At 37.9% G+C, this 26,005-nt stretch overlaps 1 protein-coding gene across 3 annotated transcripts in view; it reads right to left on the bottom strand.

The window, feature by feature from the left end:
- Positions 1-26,005, bottom strand: part of RABL3 (RAB, member of RAS oncogene family like 3) — a 57,064-nt gene that overhangs the window by 20,550 nt on the left and 10,509 nt on the right. For 2 of the 3 annotated variants that reach the window (XR_016233132.1, XM_002716648.6), the window contains exons 3-4: positions 10,559-10,688; positions 3,224-3,338 (exon numbers count right to left, since the gene is read on the bottom strand). Coding sequence is in view for 2 of the 3 variants with exons in the window: in XM_002716648.6 (XP_002716694.6) it covers positions 3,224-3,338; positions 10,559-10,688 (245 nt within the window). In the remaining variant the exon portion in view is untranslated. The remainder of the gene's footprint in view (positions 1-3,223; positions 3,339-10,558; positions 10,689-26,005) is intronic. The other variant, XM_089331764.1, reaches the window with a different exon arrangement.

Genomic DNA, 26,005 nt, shown 5'->3' on the forward strand with positions numbered 1-26,005 from the left:
TCCATATCAATTGATACAAAAAAAACTTCTCATAAAACTTAACATGCATGACAAAGCTAGCAGTACCTTAGAGATAGAAGGAGAGTTTCTTCTTCAAATGATAAATGATATCAACAGAAGCCTATATCAGGAACAAGATGTTTAATTCCATCAATTCTATTTAGTACCACACTAGAAGTCATAGTTAGTACAATAAGTCAATAAGTAAGACTACAGGCACACAGATTGAAAAGAAGGAAATAAACCTGTCTTAGTGGAACATCCTAAGGATTCTACTACAATACTCTGGTCACAGGATTCAAGATTGGTACTCAAAATCAACTTTATTACTTTATACTACTAGCAATGAACAATTTGAAGCTGGTATTTAAAAATATCATTCATAATAGCTTTAAAATATGTACTTTGGTATAAACTTCTAAAAATATATAGGATTTGTATGCATAAAACTATGCTGATACTTATAAAAGAAATCTAAGAGGATCTAAATGAAATGGAGAGAAATATTGTGTTCATGAATTAGAAGATACCACACAATAAGTGTCAATTTTCCCTGATTTGCACAAACAGATCAAGAAACTCCACAAAAACAAAACTAACAACCCACTTAAGAGATGGGCCAAGGACCTCAATAGACATTTTTCAAAAGAGGAAATCCAAATGGCCAACAGACACATGAAAAAATGTTCAAGGTCACTAGCAATCAGGGAAATGCAAATCAAAGCCACAATGAGATTTCACCTCACCCCGGTTAGAATGGCTCACATACAGAAATCTACCAACAACAGATGCTGGCGAGGATGTGGGGAAAAAGGGACACTAACCCACTGTTGGTGGGAATGCAAACTGGTTAAGCCACTATGGAAGTCAGTCTGGAGATTCCTCAGAAACCTGAATATAACCCTACCATTCGACCCAGCCATCCCACTCCTTGGGATTTACCCAAAGGAATTTAAATTGGCAAACAAAAAAGCAGTCTGCACCCTAATGTTTATTGCAGCACAATTCACAATAGCCAAGACCTGGAACCAACCTAAATGCCCATCAACGGTAGACTGGATAAAGAAATTATGGGATATGTACTCTTTAGAATACTATACCGCAGTAAGAAACAACAAAATCCAGTCATTTGCAACAAAATGGAGGAATCTGGAACACATCATGCTGAGTGAAATAAGCCAGTCCCAAAGGGACAAATACCATATGTTCTCCCTGATTGGTGACAACTGACTGAACACCAAAAAGGAAACCTGTTGAAGTGAAATGGACACTATGAGAAACGGTGACTTGATCAGCATAGCCCTGACTGTTAATGAACAACTTAATACATTATCCCTCTTAGTAGTTTTTTTTGTCTGCTCTACTTAATATGACTGGTTTAATTCTGTAATTAATACACAGTTATTCTTAAGTGTTGAAATTTAACTGAAATGTGATCCCTGTTAAACATAAGAGTGGGAATAAGAGAGGGAAGAGATGTACAATTTGGGACATACTCAGGCTGACTTGCCCCAAATGGTATAGTTAGAAACATACCAGGGGACTCCAATTCAATCCCATGAAGGTGGCATGTACCAATGCCATCTCACTAGTCCAAGTGATCAATTTCAGTTCACAATTGATCATAATGAAAGGACTAAGAGTCAAAAGGAGCACATAAACAAATCTAGTACCTGCTAATACTAACCGATAGAATAAATAATGGGGAGAGTGATCCAACATGGGAAGTGAGATACTCAGCAGACTCATAGAATGGCGGATGTCCTAAACAGCACTCTGGCCTCAGAATCAGCCCTAAAGGCATTCTGATCTGGCTGAAAAGCCCAAGAGAGTATTTCAGGCATGGAAAGCCAAGACACTCAGGCAAAAAAAAAAAAAAAAAAAAAAAAAAAAAAAAAAAAAAAAAAAAAAAAACCTAAATGAAAGATCTCTGTGAGTGAGATCCCAGTGGAAAGAACAGGTCTTCAAAGAAGGAGGTACCTTTCTCTGAAGGGAGGAGAGAACCTCCACTTTGACTATGACCTTGTCTAAACAAGATAAGAGTCGGAGAACTCAAGGGGCTTCCATAGCCTTGGAAACTCATGACTGGAGCATGGGGAGATTACTGAGGCCATAAACAAGAGTGTCAATTTGTAAAGTCAACAACAGGAGTCACTGTGCACTTACTTCTCATGTAGGATCTCTGTCCTTAGCGTGCTGTACATTGAGACTTAATGCTATAACGAGTACTCAAATAGTATATTTCACTTTGTGTTTCTATGGGGGTGCAAACTGTTGAAATCTTTACTTAATGTATACTAAACTGATCTTCTGTAAAAAAAAAAAAAATAGAAGAAGAAATTATCAATTCCCAACTTGACTCTCACTGGGATTAAACATGACAATAGGTCTGATCTGATTTCATCATCATTTAAAAAATCATCTATTATTTTTCACTTTATGTTTCTGTGTGGGAGCAAACTGTTGAAATCTTTACTTAATGTATGCTAAACTGATCTTCTGTAGATAAAGAGAATCGAAAATGAATCTTGATGTGAATGGAAGGGGAGAGGGAGTGGGAGAGGGGAGGGTTGCGGGTGGGAGGGACGTTATGGGGGGGAAGCCATTGTAATCCATAAGCTGTACTTTGGAAATTTATATTCATTAAATAAAAGTTAAAAAAAATTTTCCCTGATTTGACCTACAAATTTGATGCAATTTCAATCAAAATCCAAGTAGAGTTTTTGTTGATTTAGACAAGTTGATCCTCAAATTTTTATGGAACGATTAAGCAATGTTGTAGAAGAACAAAGTGAAAGGAACTGCACTGCCTAATTTTAATACTATCATGCAACTATAATGGCAGTGAAGTATTGGTGAAAGGATGGATATTGGTGAAAGGATGGATCTCATACAAAACTAACTTTAGGTCAAATATCTAATTATAAACCTAAAACTATAAATTTGTGGAAGACAAAATGTGTATGGATCTTGGATTAGGCAGAGAGTTGTTAGACATGATAATGACATCACAATCCATATGAGAAAAATAGAGAAATTAGAAGACCTCATCAAAATGAAAACTATTGCATTGTTACAGACATTGTTAAGAAAATGAAATGATAAGCTATATAATGGGAGAAAATATTTGCAAATCAAACACTTGCAAAGTATTATTTTGGAGAATAAATTCCTGTGATTGCTATAACATTTCAAACCAATTATAAAGTAATTCTGGTCTTACCCATTTGTCACTAAGACTCCAGTTGGTACCAAATCCCTGTTGAGAGCTTCCAGTGACCAACGATACAAGTTTTGGGATGACTTCTTATTTGTTAAGTCATGCACTAAAATAATACCTAAAATAATCAGAGAAAATAATATCAATACCATAAAAATTCCCCTTCATTTCACAACTGGCAGAGTGAAGTCAGTAAGTGCAAGCATTAGATTGCTTAATGAATCTAGCATTCTAATATCTCTAACAAAAATCAGACACAATTATTTTAAAATGTCCTTTACAAATACTTACAAATAATTAACTATAAAATTTGTCAGTTACATAACTCTTATTATTCCACAAGAATTAACAGAATTCTAAATTTTCAGAATGTCTTTCCTTATTCTTCATTCAACATTTTCTGAGTTCCTACTTCATCTCTGGTTCTAACTGCAGATCACCTCATTAATCAAGAACATCAAACTATTTGAAAGTGGGGCCAATGCTGTGGCATAGCAGGCAAAGCTGCTGCTTGCAGTGTTGGCCTCATATGGGTGCTGGTTCGAGTCTTGGCTCCTCCAAGTCAGACGAAAAAAAAAAAAAACACACACACACACACAAAACAAAAAAAGAAGAAATAAGAAAACTAAAAATAGTGTCACAGATTTATGGGATACTATCAAACAAGCCAACATCCAGGTCTTAGGAGTTCCTGAAGGCATGGACCAAGAGAATGAATTAGAAGGTGTTTTTAATGAAATAATTACAGAAAACTTCCCTAATTTGGAGAAAGGGATGTCCAAGTACAGAAAGCACATGGAACTCCTAATAGATATGACCAGAAAAGATCCTCACCATGACACATTGTAGTCAAACTCTCCATAGTAAAACATAAAGAAAAAATTCTAAAATTGGCACAAGAGAAATGCCAGATCACTTTCAGAGGTTCTCCAATTAGACTCACAGCTGACTTCTCATTGGAAACTGTCGCTCCCCCTCTTCGTGGAGGAACGACACAGGACCCTGCGCTGTTCTTTCGTCTGCTCGGCCCTCCCCGGGTTTGCTGCTGGTTCTTCCCGGGTTGGCTGCTGGTCCTTCCCGGGTTGGCTGCTGGTCCTTCCCGGGTTGGCTACCGTCTCTTCCACCTCCGTGGAAGGGCGGTTCCCCCGCCACATTCCCCACTTCTGCGGGGGAGCGGCACACAGCCGGCCGGCTCTCTCGGGGGCTGCACAGGTGTTCCTTCAGATAGATGTTCCCCTTAGATGTTCCTGGTGCATGCCGTCTCTCTCCTCCTTTATATTCCTCCTCCGCCAATCCCAACTCGGCTGCCCACACGCCGAGTATGCTGCTCTCCTCCAATCAGGAGCAGGATCAGCTCCTGGAGGTCATCACTCAAGTTGGCAAGAGGCAGCTGCATAGAAGCTGTTTTCTCCTCTCCCAGCGCCATATTGTGGAGAGCAGATGCATAGAATAAGTCTTAATTCCAGTAACTCAGTCCAGTCCGGGTTGCTCCCCACAGATCCCCTTTTCTTTTTATTTATTTATTTATTTTTTTTGGCGTTGATACGCGCCTGTCTTCGGTGTCCCGCGGCACACACTCTGCTCTGCTTGCTAGAGTTGCCCACAGGTGCTTACAAGTCCTATCAATCAGGCAAACCGAATCCGGATCCTCTCTTCGCCATGTTGTGAGGAGGTTTTTAGGCGCTGATGTGTGCCTGTGTTCGGTGCCCTGCAGCGCATGCTCTGCTCTGCTAGAACTGCCTGCAGGTGCTTACAAGCCCTAACAATCAGGCAAACCGAATCCAAGCCTTCTCATCGCCGTATTGTGGGGAGACTTATTAATGTTAATTCGTGCCTGTCTTCGGTGACCTGCGGCGCATAAGCTGCTAGCCGCCCGCAGGTGCTTATCGTCCTAATCAGGCAGATCGAATCCAAGCCTTCTCATTGCGGTATTGTGGGGAGACTTATTGATGTTAATTCGTGCCTGTCTTCGGTGACCTGCGGCGCATAAGCTGCTAGCCGCCCGCAGGTGCTCACCACCTCCCTAATCAGGCAGACCGAATCCAAGCTCTCTCATTGCCGTGCTGTGGGGAGGCCTTACTTTTCTCTATTTCTCTATCTCCGGGCATTCCTATCTCTCCTATTTTACTTCTATCTACCAGCATTCCTATTTCTCTCATTTTACTTCTAAATGTCTGTTTCTCTTATCCCTGCGGCTTCCCGGCGCCCGCCCCGAGGTTGCTTCTTGGCGCCTCGCCCCGCGGCGGCGGCTTCCCGGCTCTGAGCCACTTCAGCCCACGCTTCTCTCATCTGTGCGGCTTCCTGGCTTCTATTCGCGCACTCCGCGGTCTCCACGCCCTTCGCGTCCGCACCATGGCCTCGCGCCAGCCCCACGTTCCCTATCTATTCACGCTCCGTGCTCTCTCTGCACGCGGCTGCTTCCGCGAGTCACACAGCGTAGCTTACGTTTCCGCCACTAGCATTCAATCTAAGTTCCCCGGGCTAACCTGGCGAATTCAACCTATAGCTTACGTTTCCGCTTCTGGTTTTAACTTTTCGCCCCTTATTCCCCGGGCTGACTCGACGAATCCCAAGGTAGCTTTCGTCTCCGCCTCAGCCTGCCCCCGCAGCTTCATCCTCCCTAACATATTTTTCTCTACCCAGTATGTTTCCTAACTTTTCTTCCAACAATATTCCTCCCTCATTTCTCCTGGCTTCTCCCCACAGTCCGTATCCGAGTCTGTTTGTTCTAGCTTTCACTTTCGACCTTAGAGATTTCTCCCAGCTTCCCCCCATAGTCCGTATCCGAGTCTATACCTAGGCTTTCAATAGCTTCTTCCGGCACCCTTTCTGTCCGGCTTTTCCCTAGGCTGCTAGTCTCTCTCTCCGGTATTTTCCCACTTCCCGTTTCTTCCTGCTTCTTCCCTCCTAAGTTTCCTATCCGAGTCACGGCACCATTATGTTGCTCCCCCTCTTCATGGAGGAACGACACTAAACCCTGCCTAGGCTTCATATCCGAGACTTTAACACAAAAACTGTTAAAAGAGACAAAGAAGGGCACTACGTAATGATTAAGGGATCAATTCAACAGGAAGAAAAGAGTATTATAAGTATATCTGCACCTAATTAAAGGGCATCTGGATATTTAAAATATTAGCCACGGCTCACTAGGCTAATCCTCCGCCTTGCGGCGCTGACACACCAGGTTCTAGTCACGGTCGGGGCGCTGGATTCTGTCCTGGTTGCCCCTCTTTCAGGCCAGCTCTCTGCTGTGGCCCGGGAGTGCAGTGGAGGATGGCCCAAGTACTTGGGCCCTGCACCCCATGGGAGACCAGGAGAAGTACCTGGCTCCTGCCATCGGATCAGCGTGGTGCGCCAGCCACAGCACACCGGCCGCGGCGGCCATTGGAGGGTGAACCAATGGCAAAAGGAAGACCTTTCTCTCTGTCTCTCTCTCTCTCACTGTCCACTCTGCCTGTCAAAAAAAAAAAAAAAAGTTAATGGATCTAAAGGGAGACACAGAATCCAATAGAATAGTAATGGGGGATTTCAATACTCCACTTCTAGTAATGGACAGATCAACCAGACAGAAAATCAGCAAGGAAACAACAGAGTTAATTGACACTATAGATCAAATGCATCTAACAGATACCTACATAACTTCTCATCCTACAGATTGAAAATACACATTCTTCTCACCAGTGCATGGAACTTTCTCTAGGATAGAACACATGCTAGGTCATGAAGCAAGTCTCAGCAAATTCAAAAAAATTGAAATCATATCATGCATCTTCTCATACCACAATGGAATGAAGCTGGACATCAACAACTCAAGAATCTCTAAAACATATGTAAACATATGGAGACGGAACAAAGTTCTCCTGAATGAATAGTGAGTCATATAAGAAATCAAAAGAGAAATTAAAAAAAATTCTGGAAGCGAATGAGACAATACAACATATCATAACATGTTATACAGCAAAAGCAGTGTTAAGAGGGAAGTTTATAGCAATTGGTGCCTACATCAAGAAATTGGAAAGGCACCAAATAAATGAGCTATCAATGCATCACAAGGACCTAGAAAGACAACAGCAAATCAAACTGAAAACTAGTAGGGGAAAATAAATAATTCAAATTAGAGAAGAAATCAACTAAATTGAAACAAAAAAATAGAAAACATCAGTGAAACGAAAAGCTGGTTTTTTGAAAAAATAAACAAAATTGACACACCATTGGTCCTACTAAGCAAAAAAAGGAGGGAAAAGACCCAAATCAATGAAATTAGAGATGAAAAAGAAAATGTAATAACAGACACCACAGAAATAAAAAAGAATCATCAGGAATTACTACATACAAAATGCAATGAATCTCAAAAATAAAATTAAATAGAATCAATTAAGATCCTAGATAGAAAGGCCAAGTAGACAATTACATTAAAATAAAGATGGAAGAGAAAAGCCTTAACGTCTACTAGAACTTACAATATCATCAGTCAAAAGACTAGGCTTTCAAATTTGTAACTCTTTCCAATACTACCCAGATTCTACTGTGGAAAGAAAACATGAAATTGATAATTTTTCTATCTTTAAGTTGTATAATATGTGAATTTGAAAAAGAAAGGCAGAAGAGGTAGGGTTAATTGGCTTCTTAATTTTTAAAGCCATCTGTGTAACTAAGGTGTTTATGCAACTAATAGTTGATTTGTTCCAAACAGCTCAGATAAACCTTTATCTCTCCTGGTGTTTCTCCTAAGTAGAGATTTGACATCTGCTCCAGTATCCAACTGCATTGCCTCTACCTTCCTTAAAGAGGGGTTCTAACAGGCATCAAAGGCACAGATTTAGAAAAAAAAAAAAAAGGAATAAAGAGCTACCATTAAGGAATATAGCTAATATGTATTCAGTACCTATATGTCAGCTATTTTGCCTTACACATGTTATCTAATTTAATTTTCAGAACAGTTCAATGGGGGTAAGAATGATTATCTTCATCACACACATGAGGAAATCAAGCCTGAGAAGCTGAGTAACTTGCCCTCAGTACACATAGTAAGTGGGGTAGCCAGAAATTACACTCAAGTAATCTGACAGTAAAAGACTAGAGGAAAACAGAATAAAATTTTATTTTAGGGCAAAGGAGTGGCAGGTATTCTCCCTTTCCTACTTCTGTGGTATAACTACTACAAAACTGTGACTGAGATTTTTGGTTAGGAGAGAGAAAGGATTAGAACAGTCTAAGTTAGTTATTAGATGAATAGGAAGGAGTTCATTTGAGCATCTTTTTCCTAATTCTTTCATTTGGGCTGAGGGTTCTTGCTTCATAGATTATGAGCTGCAAGAGCAAGGTGAGGCTCAGATAAAAGAAGTCAGAGTGACAGCAGATGAGACTGTTGTTAATTTTAAGGGAGAGAAGTAGACACAATTTATAGGTTTCCTTCTATAATTACTAGCCTAGCTTACCACAGTGGGGAGGTCAGATACTGAGGGAAGAAAGCTATCACTGAGAGCAAGGATTGTACATATGAATGGGTGATTCTTATGCTGTATCTTAGGTAATTAAGGATGGTAGACAGAGTGAAGAACCTTGAATACTTCTACTAGGAGAAATGTACCAGAACTAGGGTGAAAGAACACAGAAACAAGTTTTTTAATAAACAACATTTTTTTTAAGTTTAAAAAACTGGAATATATTGCAGTTTTATTTGCAAAACCCATATAGGATATATATGTGATTCTTTCAATAATATTAAAGGAGAAGACAAACTACCCATGAATAGTAGTTATAGAAGAAATAATCAAATAAGTATGGATTATGATGGATTTCTTCATTTGCACTCTGTAAGTTTGCAACTCATAATTCCATAGTTTCTTGGAGCCGAATGGTCTTTATCTGCATTATTTATTTATACTTTTTATTCTACCTCTTTCTTAAAAATATCTGAACAGAAAAGGTATTACGCTTTCAAACTTCTCTATGCCAGATCAGATAGATATGTATTTACAAATCATTTGACTCATACATGTTTATCACTTGACTCTAAATCTAACAAGGTTTTGTTTCCTTCTCTCCTTTTCTCTAAGAAGTTACCTTACACTAATTTAGTTTTATCTTACTGTTTTTCTCATTTATATACAAGTTCATTCTATTAAAATAGGCTATTATCATGTATTTTCTTGCATGATGCTGGCATATATCAATGTCATCATTTTATAACTGTGGTTTGTTTCATTTATGAATGTTTTGTTTCTTAGATGGTGATACTTTCAGATAGAATTCTGAGCAAAATGGGGCATGAGCCTGAATTGACACCATTCATATATCCAATGGCAAGAACCTTTTCTACTTCTTTTGGTGGTACCCACAGTACCTTATTAAATGTGCAGATATTGAAAGAGGAATATAATGAACAAAGGTACTGAATAAATGCAATACTTACCTAATTACTGAATGAGATCTAAGCATAGCACACATAAGATCCTACTAATGGCATTTACCAGGAGGGAAAGGTTGAGATGCCAAGTCATTTGGTATATTAATCAAAGACAAGTTGAAATTATATTTCACAATTTAAAAAAGGTTTAAAAATATAAAAATGACAGACACGATAAACAAAGAAACTATAGGAAATCACAACTGAGTGATTTTGGCACAGAGTAGGTACTTCATGGATTGCAATTATGTCCTATATTTCCTTCAAGTATTCGAATATCTAAAACTGGATGAAATTTCTGAACCTTTAAAAATGTCTTTAGGCATTTCTTTATAATTATACAGAGCTCTAAGTGGCACAGAAAGAAATTTTTCTATCTCTGTGATATTTGGCATAAGACTATGGGATTCTTTTTCTTCTTATTATTTATTTATCTTCCCCCCAAAAGAAACCTTTTATTTAAGGAATAAAAACTTCATGCATTTCATAATTACAACTTTAGGAATATAATGATTCTTCCCACCATACCCTCCCTCCCACCCACTCCCCCACCCCTTCTCCTCCTCCCTCTCCCATTCCCAGACTCGACTATGGATTCTTAATGGTCCAATTATACTTATTCAAATGAACAGAGAAACTCAACACTCAAGAGAGAGTATTCTGAAAGTTCCAGATACTTTTATTTTTCAGTATTTAGTTTATGACAATAATATAAACAGAAAGACTTAGACCAAGCAGATGTTTACTATTCTGAATTACATGGTTAGCATCTAAAAACACAAATTAGGATGTGACATGCAGATTGAAATCTGGAGTTGTAAGTATATTAGAACTTTTCTAAATTAAGATGAGCCCTGCATGTTACAGCATTTTATGTCAGAGGATTTATACTCTTAGACCATTACAATATAGTAAAAATAAAAATTTACCATTTACAGAGTTGTAGAATACTGCTCGTGTGCTTTTCACACTGCTGGCACTGCCCACAGAGCCTCCAACATCCCACAATTCTATATAGTAGGCCTTTTCTTCAGGGGTTCCTTCTTTGTAGTCATGAACCTAACAAATCAATCAATTCAATAATTATTATAGCCACTAAGCAAACTGGTAAGCATTGTCATTTCATTGGATATACTCTGTATCAGCATTGCTCTCTGACTCTGATCACTACCTCCCATCTTTCAAGTTTACTCTTATTTAGTATTCCAACTTTAATAATCACTGATCACAGAGGACTCTATAGTTAATTGATCCTAACATCTTTCATAGAGCTCTCTCTTGCACTCCCAAAGCCTCATTTCTTTTCTAAGTAGGCATAATGATATATCATTAGAGTCACTCTTTTGTCCCTTTCTCAAACTGTATTCACTTGACAAAATTCCAACCTGAGTTATATACCTTCCCATGTTTACAATCCAGGTAGCTGATGGTGGAACTCAGGAAAATCACATGCAACCTGATTGGATTCATTCAAATTTCAGTGTACTACTGGAACAATCCTTCAATCAGTTCCATAGCTCGTTTACCCATTTCCTTTCCCAAATAACTATTTCATACTCCTCCTCTTTTTTAAATTTCCACTATCTCTTGCTCATCCTTACTTACAGCTTCCTAGAACAAAAGAAGTACAAAACGGATTTCTATAACCTGTCCTTTCCATATCTAGACAGCTCCCTGCATCTATGCCAAATAATCTGCTTTCCCTCCTGTTAAAATCTTAGGCTGCCTTTGCCCCCAGGGCTAAAACCTCTTCTGTGCATGAAATCCCATCTCCATTTTCTTACTCAAATATGATGTATCACTAGTTTCCCTCTTTCCCTCATATCATCAATTTTTCCTCTCCACTGAGTCACTGTCACCAGCATATAAACATGCCACAATTTTTCCCACCATGAAAAAGAAAAAGCCAACATGTCCTCCTGCAATCAAGCCATTTTTCTGTTCCTTTTCACAGAAAAGCCCTCCAAAGAGTTCTTTTCTCAGTTCTGATTCTTTTATTTCACATTTGTTCTCTCTCTCTCTTTTAAAGATTTATTTATTTATTTGAAAAGCAGAGTTCCAGAGAGAGGGAGAGACATAAGTAGAAGGAGAGACAGAGAGAGAGAGAGAGAGAGAGAGAGAGATCTTCTATCTGCTGATGCATACCCCAAATAGTCACAACTGCCAGGGCTGAGCCAGGCTGAATCCAGGAGCCAGAAGCTTCATTCAAGTCTACCACATGGGTGGCAGGGGCCCAAGCATTTGAGCCATCTTCTATGGCTTTTCCCAGGCCATTGGATTGGAGCTGGATTGGAAGTGGAGCAGCTGGGACACAAACTGGCACCCATCTGGGATGTCGGCGTCACAGAAAGTAGCTCTACCTACCATGCCACAATACTGGCCCTTCACATTCTCTTTTGACAAGTTTTTTTTGTCAAACATTTCCCCATTCATCCTAATGAACCATCCCTTGTCAAGGTGAATGCTTGCACCCACATTGCTGACTTCAATGATCAATTACCAGTTTTCATTTACCCCAACATATGATATAGCTGATCACTGCTTGTGCTTTGCAATTCTTTCTTCACTTAGCTTCTAGGATACCACTCTCTTGGTTGTCTTCACACCTCACTGGCTAGTCCTTTTCAGTCTCCATTTGAGTTCTCCTTATCCATCTGACCACTAATTATAAGCGCCCCCAAGGTTTAGTTCATCAGTTTCTATTCTATCAATATTGGCTCTGTTAGCATTTTTATCTATTCTTCTGTTAAATGTAATCATTTTGTTGATCAATTCCAAATTTATATCCATCTTAGGAGCTTTAGACTACCATACCTACCATACAGTAATTTGGATATTTACATTGAAATTTATTGCAAATTTAACATAACCAAAAATAACTTCCTGATCTTACTCTCAAACAGTAGAGACAAAGACTGTAAATGATAATTGAATCTCAAAATATCAATTTCACTCTAATACACTACATTTTAGATACTCTATTAGTTACCACAGATCAGTGAAAACATATGGTATCTGTCTTTTGGGACTGGCTTATTTCACTAAGTATAATGATTTCCAGTTGCATCCAATTTGTGCAAAGGAAAGGATTTCTTTCTTTTGTTTTTCCCTGCTAAGTAGTATTCTGTAGTGTATTCCACACTGAATCCATAAATTGCTTTTGGCAGTATGGACATTTTTATGATATTAATTCTCCCAATCTATGAACATGAAAGATTTCCCCGTTTTTTGTGTCTTCTATTTCTTTCTTTAATGCTTTGTAATTTTTATCTTAATGATCTCTGACATCTTGGTTAAATTTATTCCAAGGTATTTAATTTTTTTTACAGTTATTGTAAATAGGATTGATCTTAGAAATTCTTTCTCAGCCATGGCATTGTCTGTGTACACAAAGGTTACTGATTTTTGTGTGTTAATTTTATATCCTGCCACTTTACCAAACTCTTTTATGAGTTCCAATAGTCTTTTAGTGGTTTTTTGGTTCACCCATTTATAGAATCATGTTATTTGCAAATAAAGACAAATGAAAAAATCTTCAGAATCACTAGCCATCAGAGAAATGCAAATCAAAAGCACGATGAGGTTTTACTTTACCCCCCCCCCCCATTAGAAAGGCTCTCATACAAAAATCAACAAACAATTAATGCTGGCGAGGATGTGGTGAAAAGGAACCCTAGTCCACTGCTGGTGGGAATGTAAACTGGGATAGCCACTGTGGAAGACAGTACAGAGATACCTCAGAAATTTGAATATAGACCTACCATATGATACAGCCATCCCACTCCTGGGAATTTACCCAAACCCAAAGACATAAGTATATAAAAGAATGATCTGTACCACCCTGTTCACTGAAGCTCAATTCACCATAGCTAACATATAGAATCAACACAGATGTTCATCAGCTGAAGACTGGATAAAAAATTATGATATATATATACACATACATATATACACACTCTCTCTCACATACGCACACACACCACGACATACTACTAAGCAGGGGAAAAAAAGAAATCCTGTCTTTTGCAACAAAATGGGTAGAACTGGAAACCATTATACTTAGTGAAATAAGCCAGTCCCCAAAAGACAAATACCTTATGTTTTCTCTGCTTTATGGTAACAAATAGAGTACCAAAAAGGTTGCTGGGTATATAACCCCAACTTGTAAAACATGGAGTTGAATGCTCACTGGTTGTCTAATCAATATGGCTAAAAGAGGAATGTCTTACTCCAAATGGATTCAGGACCCCACAACTGCTGACTCTGAGAGTCATTTACAAGAAGTTCACGGATTAGAAGAATTAATATAATCAAAATGTCCATGCTACTGAAAGCAATTTATAGATTCAATGTGATCTCAATTAAAATACCAATGATCTCCTCAGATGTAAATAAAAGCAATTCTAAAATTCATATGAAAGCAGAAGAGACCCCAAATAGCTAAAGCAATATTATATAAACACAAAAATAAATTCAGAGGCATCACAATACCAGATTTCAAGACAAAGTAGGGCAGTTATAATCAAAGCAGACTGGTACTGGGAAAAAAAAAAGATGGATAGAACAGAATAGAAACTCCAGAAATCAATCCACACATCTACAACCAATTTATCTTTGAAAAAGGAGCTAAAATCAATGCTTGGAAAAAGTACAGTCTTTTGAACAAATGATGCTGGGAAAACTGGATCTCCATGTGCAGAAATATAAAACAAGACCCCTACCTTACACCTTACAAAAAATCCACTTACAATGGATCAAGGATCTAAGTCTAAGACCCAATACCATCAAGTTACTAGAGAACATAGGGAAACTGCAAGACATTGGCACAGGCAAACACTTCTTGGAAAAGACCCCAGAAGCATTGGCAATGAAAGTCAAAATTAACAAATGGGATTACATCAAGGTGAGAAGCTTCTGCAGTGCAAAAGAAATACTCAGCAAAGTGGCAAAGAGGCAACCAACAAAATGGTAGAAAATATTTGCAAACTATGCAATTGATAAAGGATTAATATCAAGAATCTCTATAAAGAACCCAAGAAACTAAACAACAACAAAACAAACAATCCAGTTAAGAAATGGGTAAAGGACTTGAACAGATATTTTTCAAAAGAGGAAATTCAAATGGCTGACAGATGAAAAAAATGCTCAGGATCACCTCTACTATTAGCAACCAACTCAAAGCCTCTATCTTTCTCATTGCTTGAATTAATGTAATGGCTTCAAAACTGGTCTATCTATTAGAGTCATTCCCTAACTCCTCTTCTTGTTTACCAAATGGTAGTCAAAGTGATCCTTTTAAAATTTTAAGTTAGAGGAACCAGTGTGCTGTGTGAGAGGGTAAAGCTAGCTGCTGCCTGTGGCACTGGCATTCCATATGGGCACCTGTTTGAGTCTGGCTATTCTTTTCTGATTCAGCTCCCTGAGAACACACCTGGGAAAGCAGTAGAAGATGGTCCAAGTACTTGGGCCTATGCACCCATGTGGGAGATCTAGTTGAAGCACTGGCTCCTGGGTTTAGATCGGCCCAGTTCCTGTCATTATGGACGTTTGGGGAGTAAAGCAGAAGGTGGAAGATTCTCTCTCACTCACTCACTCACTCACTCTCTCTCCTTTCCTCCTGCTGTAACTTTGCCTTTTAAATAATAAACATTTTTTAAAAAGTAAGTCAGATCATATTACTCTTTTGCTCAAAACCCTCTAATGACTTTTGTCACTCAGAATAGGGTTTTTCTCTTTCTCATGGTCTGGACTCTACAGGCATTTATTGCCTGTACTGTATAACTATTAAGAAACAAATTCTGATCTATGACAGCAGATGAAAGTATGGTGAACATTAAAATATTCCAAAAATTCATGTTTTAAGAAACATTCATTTCAGAATTACTGAATTAGTCCTTTGAGGCTAAGTCCTAGGCAAGCAATTTTTAAATAACTCCCAAAATGATTCTGCTATAATCCCTTAGTTAAGAACTGCTGATTTTATAGAACCTAGCTATTCTGGTATCAAGAGGTCTAGATTATCTTTGATTGTCACTGGTCACCCCTGATATCTTTGAGCTTCAGTTTCTTTGCCCATAAAATGAAGGTGTTTTATTATGTGACTTCTAAAGTATCTACTGGCTTTGAATAATAATAATAATAATAATAATAATAATGCTAAAAAAACTAAGATAAGTCAGTAGCTAATAAATGTCATGAAATGAATTAAAACTTGTGCACTATAGTCAACAGAGTACTTTTACTTATTCACACAATTTTTTTGTTCAAATCCTTTTATCTAAGGAAAAGTCTAAGTAAATATGGTACTAGAGAGCTACACTGACATTAAGATGATAATCATCTGACTGATAATGAAGACAACAAGACAGAAAAATGAGAACAACAAAGTCTTATCAGCCAGGGACCATTGTGGAATATAGAAATTAATCCTATACACTGAAATACAAAGTATCACAATTTTACTGCATGGCATAAATAACTGATAATATATGCTCATACCAAGTCATCAATAAATGGGTTAAATGTCATGAGTTCTGTTAAAGAGAACAGGAAAAAGTGTAATATATTTTAACAAGATTTCTAAGTGAAACAATTGAAACAAACAATACAAAGTATTAAAAGAATCAGCTATCTGTCATGAAAAAGCTCAGCCACTTCAGTCAAGCTGTCCTAATGCTGCCTTCCTCCCCACCTTGTCCAACCAGAAGGGGTAGGTACTCCTTCCATAAAACCCTGTACACCTCTGTCATTTCACTAACCACAGCCTTATTTACCTGCCAATATGTTTTCTAATAGACTCTGAGCTTAAGAGCAGGGACCATGTATTACACTTTGTAGCTCAGGAAAACAGAATAATACTTAGCACATGTTAGATGCTTGAACATGTTTGTTAAATAAATAAATTTAGATAGATATCTCATCCTCCAAGGTTTTATTATATCCAATTTATTATTTTATTGAATGCCAGTGTATCACAAGTACAGATCTGAGAAAGAGTTAAATCAGAACCAATAGGAAGTTTGTTTTAAAAAACTCCACAATCCCTAGACCACTCCTGAAGCTGCTGACACAGGCTCAAAAGTCTAACAAAATAAAAGCAACCCCCTATGTGATTTTGGTATACAATTCAGTTTGGTAATCATTGCAGCATACCACTTTTCTCTAAAATTATTTCTAATATCTAGCATTGCTTCCCATAAAAATTATAACTCCTCTGAGAATAGCCATTATGTAATACAGATCCTAGGCAGCATATTCTCTGGCCTTACAATGTACCAGTCTTGGCCAGCACCCTCTGGATATGCACCCTCCCAAGCAAACTGACTGTCTTATCCATACTCTCTTCTACAGTAAAGCCACTTCCTGATCACATCATTTTCATGTTTCCTTCTAAATGGAATTAGAAGAGAAGCTGCTCTCCTTCTTTTCAATTTGCTCAGCTGATACCAGCTAAGTTTAACTTAGTTCACATGGAATGAGTCCTCAGAACTTTATTTTTTTCTAAAGATTTATTTGTTTGAAAGGTAGAGTGAGAGAGAGAGAGAGAGAGAGAGAATCTTCCATCTACTGGTCCACTCCCCAAATGGCCACAACAGCTACAGCTGGGGGGATCTGAAGCCAGGAGCTTCTTAGCAGGGAGCTGGATCAGAAGTGGAGCAGCTGGGATTCAAATTGATGCACATATGGGATGCCAGCCCCCTAGGCAGTGGCTTTACTGCTACTCACAGTGCTAGCCCCATGAGTCCTCAGAACTTAAAACCAGTAGCTTAAAGCTTGTGGCTATGACATGGTATCTTTTACATGGGTGATTAATATCCAAGGAAAAGTGTGACATTATAACAAGTATTGTTCTTGACACAGTAAGTGGTACCTTGGTGCTATATCAAGAGTCCAATTTGATAGAGGTAATGCCAAACTACTGGAAATGTGTTTTAATTTTAAATTAGATCATCAAGGATCTGATGCTTTAGAAGTCATTATATCCCTTACAACTATACAACAAAGCATTTTCTCAATAGGAAGCAAAAATACATGCTGATCATCAAATGAGAAAAAGAACTTCACTCAATACTGCTGTCACTTTGGACCTCCTCATTTACTTACCACTTGATTTTTTATTGAAAACCAAATGAAACTATGCACAAAAGGTTTTGCCCCATTGAAGAGTTCATTCATTGTCAGTAAATTTTAAAAAGCACAAAACAAATTTAGTAAAGAAAATGAGAAACATTAAGAAAGAATATTGTATGTTGGATGTTGCAGATGTTAGTAAGTTTGGTTAAGTATCTGTGCCTGTAGAATTATTATTAAAAAGAGGAAGGAATGTTGGAAGTCTTAGGCAGGAAATGGGAGAAAAAAGAAGAGGGAGAAGAAATAAAAGAGCAATTAGAAGAATATATCAAAGAGTTAATTTGTCTCATTCACTGCTATACTTTCAGTTCCTTGCACAGTGTCTGGTACCTAGTAGGTATGCAACACATGTACTAAATGAGTGAATGAACAGCATAACGTTTACTGCTAATTGTCTCTTTCAGTAATTTCTTTTGTCTTCAGTCATTTCCTTTCCCTAAAAGAAAAACCAAAAACTTCACCTTCTCTTCTATTCTGAACTCATTCTTTGATTTAATCTCTAAACTTGTGAAAAAATGATTTAAACTTCTATCTCTATTTGTTCTCTGCCTGTCCTATCATTTAGTTTCTGACACTAAGATCCCACTGCTCTTTGAAAAGTCAACACTGACATCAACATTACCAAATCCAATGTTTGTTTCTTCTATTTTTCTCAGTCTTTATATCTCTATAGTCTTTTTTTTTTTAAAAGATTTATTTATTTATTTGAAAGTCAGAGTTACACAGAGAGAGAAAGAGAGAAGTCTTCCATCTGCTGGTTCACTCCCCAATTAGCCACAATGGCTGGAGCTGTGCCGATCTAAAGTCAGAAGGCAGTAACTTCCTCTGGGTCTCCCATGCAGGTGCAGGGGCTCAAGGGCTTGGGCCATCTTCTACCACTTTCCCAGGCCATAGCAGAGAGCTGGATTGGAAGTGGAGCAGCTGGGTCTTGAACCGGCATCCATATGGGATGCTGGCATTGCAGGTGATGACTTAACCCACTACACCACAGCACCGGCTCCTCTATAATCTTTCATACTAAAAGTCAATCCCTAGTTTATTAAGTTCTCATCTCTTCATTCTTTTGATGTTCATCTTCTTGGTTATCCTTCTACTTTTTGGATCAATCTTTCTCTGATCTCTTTTTCATCTTGAACTTTGTAAATATAACCCAAGAGTCTACTTCTTCCTTTAAAAAAACGTTATCAGCTCTCATGGTTCAATATTATCTCTATAAAATGATTCCAAATCAGAGTTCTCAAACTTCAGCACTTCATATCAAAATGCTTTCTGGACACCTTTAGCTGGATAGCTCACAGATGCTCCTCTTTCCCATGCCCAGAACAGAGGTCATTACAATTTCCTTCTCTTTTACCTATAATGCAACCCTTCTCGCTTGGGGGGAAGATCCATCTACCCAGTTACTCAAGCACCCACACAATCATTAACACCTACTATATTTTACATGCTTAATGCACACCTCACTTTCTCTGTTGAACTGCTATAATACTTATTTTCTATATACCATAGATGTTTCTGCAATTATGTAAATGTTCAGTATAGTAATTACTAATTGAAATAAAGTTTGTTAAACTGCAGAACTAAGTTCTTAATTTTAGTTAGTGAAATTTAAATAGCCACATGAAGTTAGCAGTTGCTGTACTGAATAGTATCAGATTATTTTTTTTTTCTTATTGGATCTTCACATGCAGAAGTATGAAGCAAAATCCCTACCTTACACCTTATATAAAAATCCACTCAAAATGGATCAAGGATCTAAATGACCTGGTACCATTAAATTACTAGAGGATGACATCAGAGAAACTGCAATACACTGGCATAGGCAAGGACTTCTTGGATAAGACCCCAGAAACACAGGCAATGAAAGTCAAAATTGACAAATGGGACCACATCAAGTCAAGAAGTTTCTGCACTGCAAAGGAAGCACTCAACAAAATCAAGAGGCAACTGACAGAATGGGAGAAAATATTTGTGAACAATGCAACAACAAAGGAATAATCGTCAGAATCTTGAAAGAGCTCAAGAAACTCAACGACAACAAAACAAACTATCCAATTAAAAATAAGCAAATGACTTGAACAGGCATTTTTCAAAAGAGGAAATTCAAATAGTCAACAGACAAATGAAAAAATGCTCATGATCACTAGCCATCAGGGAAATGCAAATCAAAACCACAATAAGGTTTCACATTACCCCAGTTAAAATGGCTCTCATACAGAAACCAACAAACAATAAATGATAGCAAGGATGTGGGGGAAAAGGTTCCCTAATCCACTATTGGTGGGAATGCAAGCTAGTACAGCCATTGTGGAATTCAGTTTACAGATTCCTTAGAAAGCTGAAAACTGATCCTCCACATGACACAGTCATCCCACTCCTGGGAATTTATCCAAAGAAAATGAAATCAGCATATCAAAGAGTTATCTGTACACCTATGTTTACTGCAGCTCAATTCACAATAGCTAATATATGGAATCAACCCAGATGCCCACCAACTGATGACTAGATTAAGAAAATGTGGTATATAAACACTATGGAAAATTAGTCTTTTGCAACAAAATGGATGCAACTGGAAGCCATTATACTTAGTGAAATAAGCCATTTCCAAAAATCAAATATCATATGTTTTCCTTGATCTGTGGTAACTAATAGAGCACAAAAACACCATTCTAGAACAAAAAGCAATAAAAATTAGGAACCAAGACTACAGGCTCTTGAAGGAGAGTGCCTGGGTTTGACTCTGAGCTCTACCACTTACTGGCAATGTCCTCTTGGAAAAGTCGTGTTATACCTTTGGGCCTCAACTGCTTCATTATTAGTGTCAAATAAAGACACTGGTAGTACTTACATCAAGGCTTGTTGTGGGAATTAAATTAGTTACTATATAAATGAATACCTAGCCAAAGTAAGCACTAAAAAAAGGTTAGCCAGCCATAATATTGTCATTTCCAAGAGCAATTATACATAAACTTTGTGCCATCTACTAAATCTCACTTCACATCAGGACCATGCCTTTTTTTTTTTTTTAAGATTTCATTCCAGTTCTCATACATAGCTATGCTGTTCAAAGAGGAATCAGTAAACATTGACTATATGCAATGTGCAAATTAGTTACAATCCTATTAAAGTGAACTAGAAATGACAAATCAGTCTTCTTATTTATAATTTGTGAAAATATTAAATTCTATAAGTCTTGTTTTCATAATTAGGAGTAGCCATATATTTATGTTACTCATTAGATTTGGGGAAACAAAACTGGAAGACAGGAATGAATGAAGAATGCCAGGAAACTTTTTTTCAGTTATGAACAATTCCACACTGAATACCAGATCCAAACTGTTAATAATTACTGAGTACATACATTAAATTATTAGATTTATCAGTACTTAAAATTAAACAATCACAATATCACATTTATGATCTCTATTTTGATATGGTTCTCAACAGATCTGAAGTGAGTTAAAGGGCATAACTGTTTCTATGGTTTTGAAGAGTATAGTTTCACAGATATATACTAATTCTGGAAATCTCCTTTCTCAGGTTTCAATAACACAGAAACTGAAATTGCAATTGAATAGCTACTACAGAAGACAATGTTCTTCCAAGCTATTTAGGCAAAGGCTTTATAAGCTTTAAGCATTCTTTCTAGAGTGCAAAACTGCCCACTGTATTATAACAGCAATCAAAATGATTTACCTGTATATAACAACTTGCCTTAAGATTATAGTTTAAAATTGCCTTTTATCTAGATTGTCAGGCAAGAAATGCATTTTTCCCAAAGGTAGAATACAGAGACCAACCATATACAATGAACAGTGGTAAAAGCAAGGTCATTTTCAGCTCCACATGGCACATTCTTCTCTAACAATACAATTCAGGTCAGTCTGGCTTTAAAAGAGGCTATTAGTATCATACTCACTCCAGTAAAAAAGCCACCTAATTACAAGACATTTGTTGTAGTCTTTTCTTCCAGTCTCCTTCTGGGCAGTTTTATGCTGTTTTATGTACAAAGTGAAAAAAAATCTGCAGTCTAGGGGCAGTTGTTTGGTTCAGCAGCTTAAGCCACCACTGGGAAACCCATATCCCATGTCTGAGTGCCTCAGTTCAGTCCAGCCTCAGCTACTTGTCCACTCCAGCTTCCTTTCAGTGTGCATCCTGAGAGGCAATGGGTGATAGCTCAAAAACTTGGATCCCTTCCATCCACAAAGGAGACCAGGATTGTGTTCCAGCTTAGCCTAGCTCTGGCTGTTTTAGACATCTGGGGAGTCAACCAGCATATGAAAGTTCTCTCAAATAAAATGAAAATAAACAAATAAAAATTTTAAAATCTGCAATGTAGCATAAGCTAACTCCAACTTCACTTTCTCTAAAAGCAGGGGTTTCCAAAGTGAATTGCTACTGTTACTATAAAAACTCATTCAAGGGCTGGTGCCGCGGCTCACTAGGCTAATCCTCCGCCTAGCGGCGCCGGCACACTGGGTTCTAGTCCTGGTCGGGGCGCCGGATTCTGTCCCGGTTGCCCCTCTTCCAGGCCAGCTCTCTGCTGTGGCCAGGGAGTGCAGTGGAGGATGGCCCAGGTGCTTGGGCCCTGCACCCCATGGGAGACCAGGAAAAGCACCTGGTTCCTGGCTCCTGCCATCAGATCAGCGCGGTGCGCCGGCCGCAGCGCGCCGGCCGCGACGGCCATTGGAGGGTGAACCAACGGCAAAGGAAGACCTTTCTCTCTGTCTCTCTCTCTCTTACTGTCCACTCTGCCTGTCAAAAAAAAAAAAAAAAAAACAAAAAACAAGAAACAAAAAACAAAAAAAACTCATTCAAGAGTTTTGAGAACTAACTAATTTCATGTTCACATGTTCTCTGGATCTTTCACTAAAGCATTCCTTGGAGATACAATCAAGTATCTACCCTCATATACAGGGGACTGCTGAGACAAAATTTCTTTTGGAAACTTCACCACTAGTACTATCCCTAGTACCCATACATGTTGGGTCTTTAATTGGTTTCTCATATTCCACATTCTGCTTCCTCTACCCATCATTCAACTTCTCATTGTTTCCTTCCTCCAAATACCTGCACTTTTCTCCTGGAACCTTACTCTATGGTCATAAAATTTGATTATAACCTACCCTCAGCCTCACTGTATTAACTAATGCCTGCTTCAATCCTGAAGATATAACTTCTCCATCTGCTTTCTCAGGTAGATGTGGTTCATTCTCCAACATTTTAACTTACTCCTCAAAGATACTCTCTCTGTGTGTGTGTGTGTTTCTTTACAGGCTCTGGGCCATCAGCTCTCCTCCTCTTCCCCCTTGTCTTACTGTTAATACCTACCAGCTTCCCATCAGTATCTGATTTCAGTCCTTCCCCTGCTCTAAGTCCTGTCCATAACTGCTTCTATAACTGCATGGTAAACTGACTCTACACCTTAGCCAGAGTTCTTCAAACTACTATTAACCTACACCAGAATTTTAGATGCTTTTTTAAAAAAATACTTAATTTTCATTTATCTTAAAGTGAGAGAGATAGAGAGAGGGAGATCCTCCATCTGCTGGTTCAGGTCAAAGTCAGAAGCCTGGAATTTAATATGGGTTTTCCACAGGGGTGGCAGTTTTAGCAGGAAGCTGGATCAGAAGCAATGGTAGGAATGAATCTAGGCATGCTGGTACATGATACAAGTGTCCCAAACATGTCTCAATCATCAAATGTCTGCCCCTCAGAAGCTTTTCAAATGCTGATTCCTGAGCAACATAACTCTGAAAAAGAATATTTGGGGGCAGGGCCCCAGAATTAAATTAAAACACTAAGATTGTCAGGTTGGTCATCAAAACAAAATGTATGGGTACTCTACATATAAGACACACATCATAAATAAAAAGACACAGGAAATATGAAAGTCAAAACATGGAAATAAGATATACCATGAACACTAACTAAAAGTAAGCTACTTTAAATATTTTAATATCAGAGACAGAGATTTCAAGGTACAATGTATCATCAGAAGGAGGGAAATATCACAATGATGATAAGTGAAATACTTCAGGAAGTTTAAGCAATCTTAAATAGGTATACACATAGTAATAGAATCTCAAAATATACAAATGAGAAATGGACAGAATTAAAATAAGAAATTGACAAATTCACATACAGTTGGAGATTAAATTCTAATCCTTTAGCAACTGATGTCATAGGCAGATGAAAAAATCAGTAGAGATAGAAGAAAGTTGAACAAAATGATTAATAGCATTACCTCAGTAACCTTTAGAACACTGCATGCAACAATTACAAAATATGCAGTCTTTTCAAGTGCACATGAAATATTGACCAAAGTTGACCATCAAATGGGACATAGAGCAAATCTCAATAAATCCCAGCAGATGAAGTCGTACAGCATAGAGTCTCTGAGCACAAAAACAGCAAGCTAGAAATTAGTGATTAAAAGAAAATAAACACTGTCAAGTGTCTAGAAATTAAGAAGCAGATTTCTAAATAACTTATGAGCCAATAATGGAAATTAGACAATATTTTGAACTGAATGATAATGAACAAAATGTCAGGAATGCAGTTAAAGCTGCATTTAATGTAGAAATTTTACAGAATCAGAGTTCTAAGAAAGCCTAAAAAACCAATGAAGGAATGATTTCTATTAACAAGTTAAGATAGTAAGTTAAATTCAAAGAAATTATGGATACTATAAGGATAACCATAAAAGTTAATGAACACAAAATAATTATTAAAGAAATTGTAGGATCTGGCATTGTGGTGGAATGGGTAAAGCCACTGCCTGTGATGCCAGCACCCACTCGGGTGCTGGTTTGTGTCCCGACTGCTCCACTTCTGATCCAGCTCCCCACTAATGGCCTGAGAAAAGCAGCAGAAGATTTGGACCTCTCCTCCTAGCTCCTGCCTTTGACCTGGCCCAGCCCTTGATATTGCAGCCATCTGGGGAGTGAACCAGCAGATGAAAGATCTCTGTCTCTCCATCTTTCTCTGTAATTCTTTCAAAATAAATAAATAAATCTTTAAAAATATATTTGAAAAAGCAATTGATAAAATTTAATACCCATTCATGATACAAACTCATAAAATATGAGTAGATGAGAATATTTTTTTCTTTATAAATTTTTATTTATTCATGTTTTTGACACAGAGAGACAGAGATCTTCCATTTATTGGTTCACTCCTCCAAAATGACCACAACAGCCAGGAATGGGTAAGGCTGAAGCCAGGAGCCCAAGCTGGGTCTCCCGTGTTGGGGGCAAGGATCCAAGTACTGGAGTCATCGTCTGTTGCCTCCAAAGTTGTGTATTAGCACGAAGCTGGCTTGGAAGCAGAGAAGCTGGGACATGAATCAGGCACTCTAATACGGGATGCAGGCATCCAAAACAATATCTTAACTGCTGCACCAAAGTCTTCCCCAGAACTTAATATAATAAAATGCATCTAAAAATATCCTATAGCAAACACCTTATTTAATGGTATTATATAGAAAATTTTCCCCTGAGATTTGGAATGAAACAAAGGTGTCTATTACTGCCACTTTTATTTGATATTGTACTGATTTTTAGCTGATTCAATAAGACAATGGGGGAAAACAAGACAAAAGGTGAGTAACATGAGCAGTCTGGTCCCATTGTGGGTACAGGAAAAGAGAGGTAATGCATGGGTAAGGGGAGAAGCAGAAAACCAACCTAAAGCTCCAATTCAACTTCAAATTTTAAATCACTGGGGCTGGTTTTGTAGTATAGCAGTTAAACTGCCATATCAGAGCGCTGGTTCATATCACATCTGTTCCACTTCCAATCCAGCTCCTTCTAATGCACCTGGAAAATAGAGAATGATGGCACAAGTACTTGGGTCCTTGCCACCATTGTGGGAGACCTGGGAGGAGTTTTTGGATCCTTGCTTTAGCCTGGTCAAGCCCTGGCTGTTGCAGCCATTTGGAGAATGAACCAGTGGGTGGAATACTCCTTTCTCTGTCATTCTGCCTTTCAAATACATAAATAATTATTAAAGAAATTAAATCACTAGGTCACAACTTTGTATCTAATAAGCTTCTCTGATCTTTGATACAAACCTGTAGGCCTATAAAGCAGGTATTATTGATCTCTGTTATGCAGATGATATAATAGAGTATCATTAGAGAGTTAAACTGATTAGTCTAAAATCCTCTTTAAGAAGAAGCAAGCTGACTCAGGAAATGAGGGTTTAAATCTAAGTTTCTTTTCAGTGTCATGCTCTTTCACAAA

This window comes from Oryctolagus cuniculus, chromosome 4 (genome assembly GCF_051225735.1).
Source record: "Oryctolagus cuniculus isolate XC-2025 breed Fujian yellow rabbit chromosome 4, ASM5122573v1, whole genome shotgun sequence".
In the NCBI taxonomy this organism is placed as follows: domain Eukaryota; kingdom Metazoa; phylum Chordata; class Mammalia; order Lagomorpha; family Leporidae; genus Oryctolagus; species Oryctolagus cuniculus.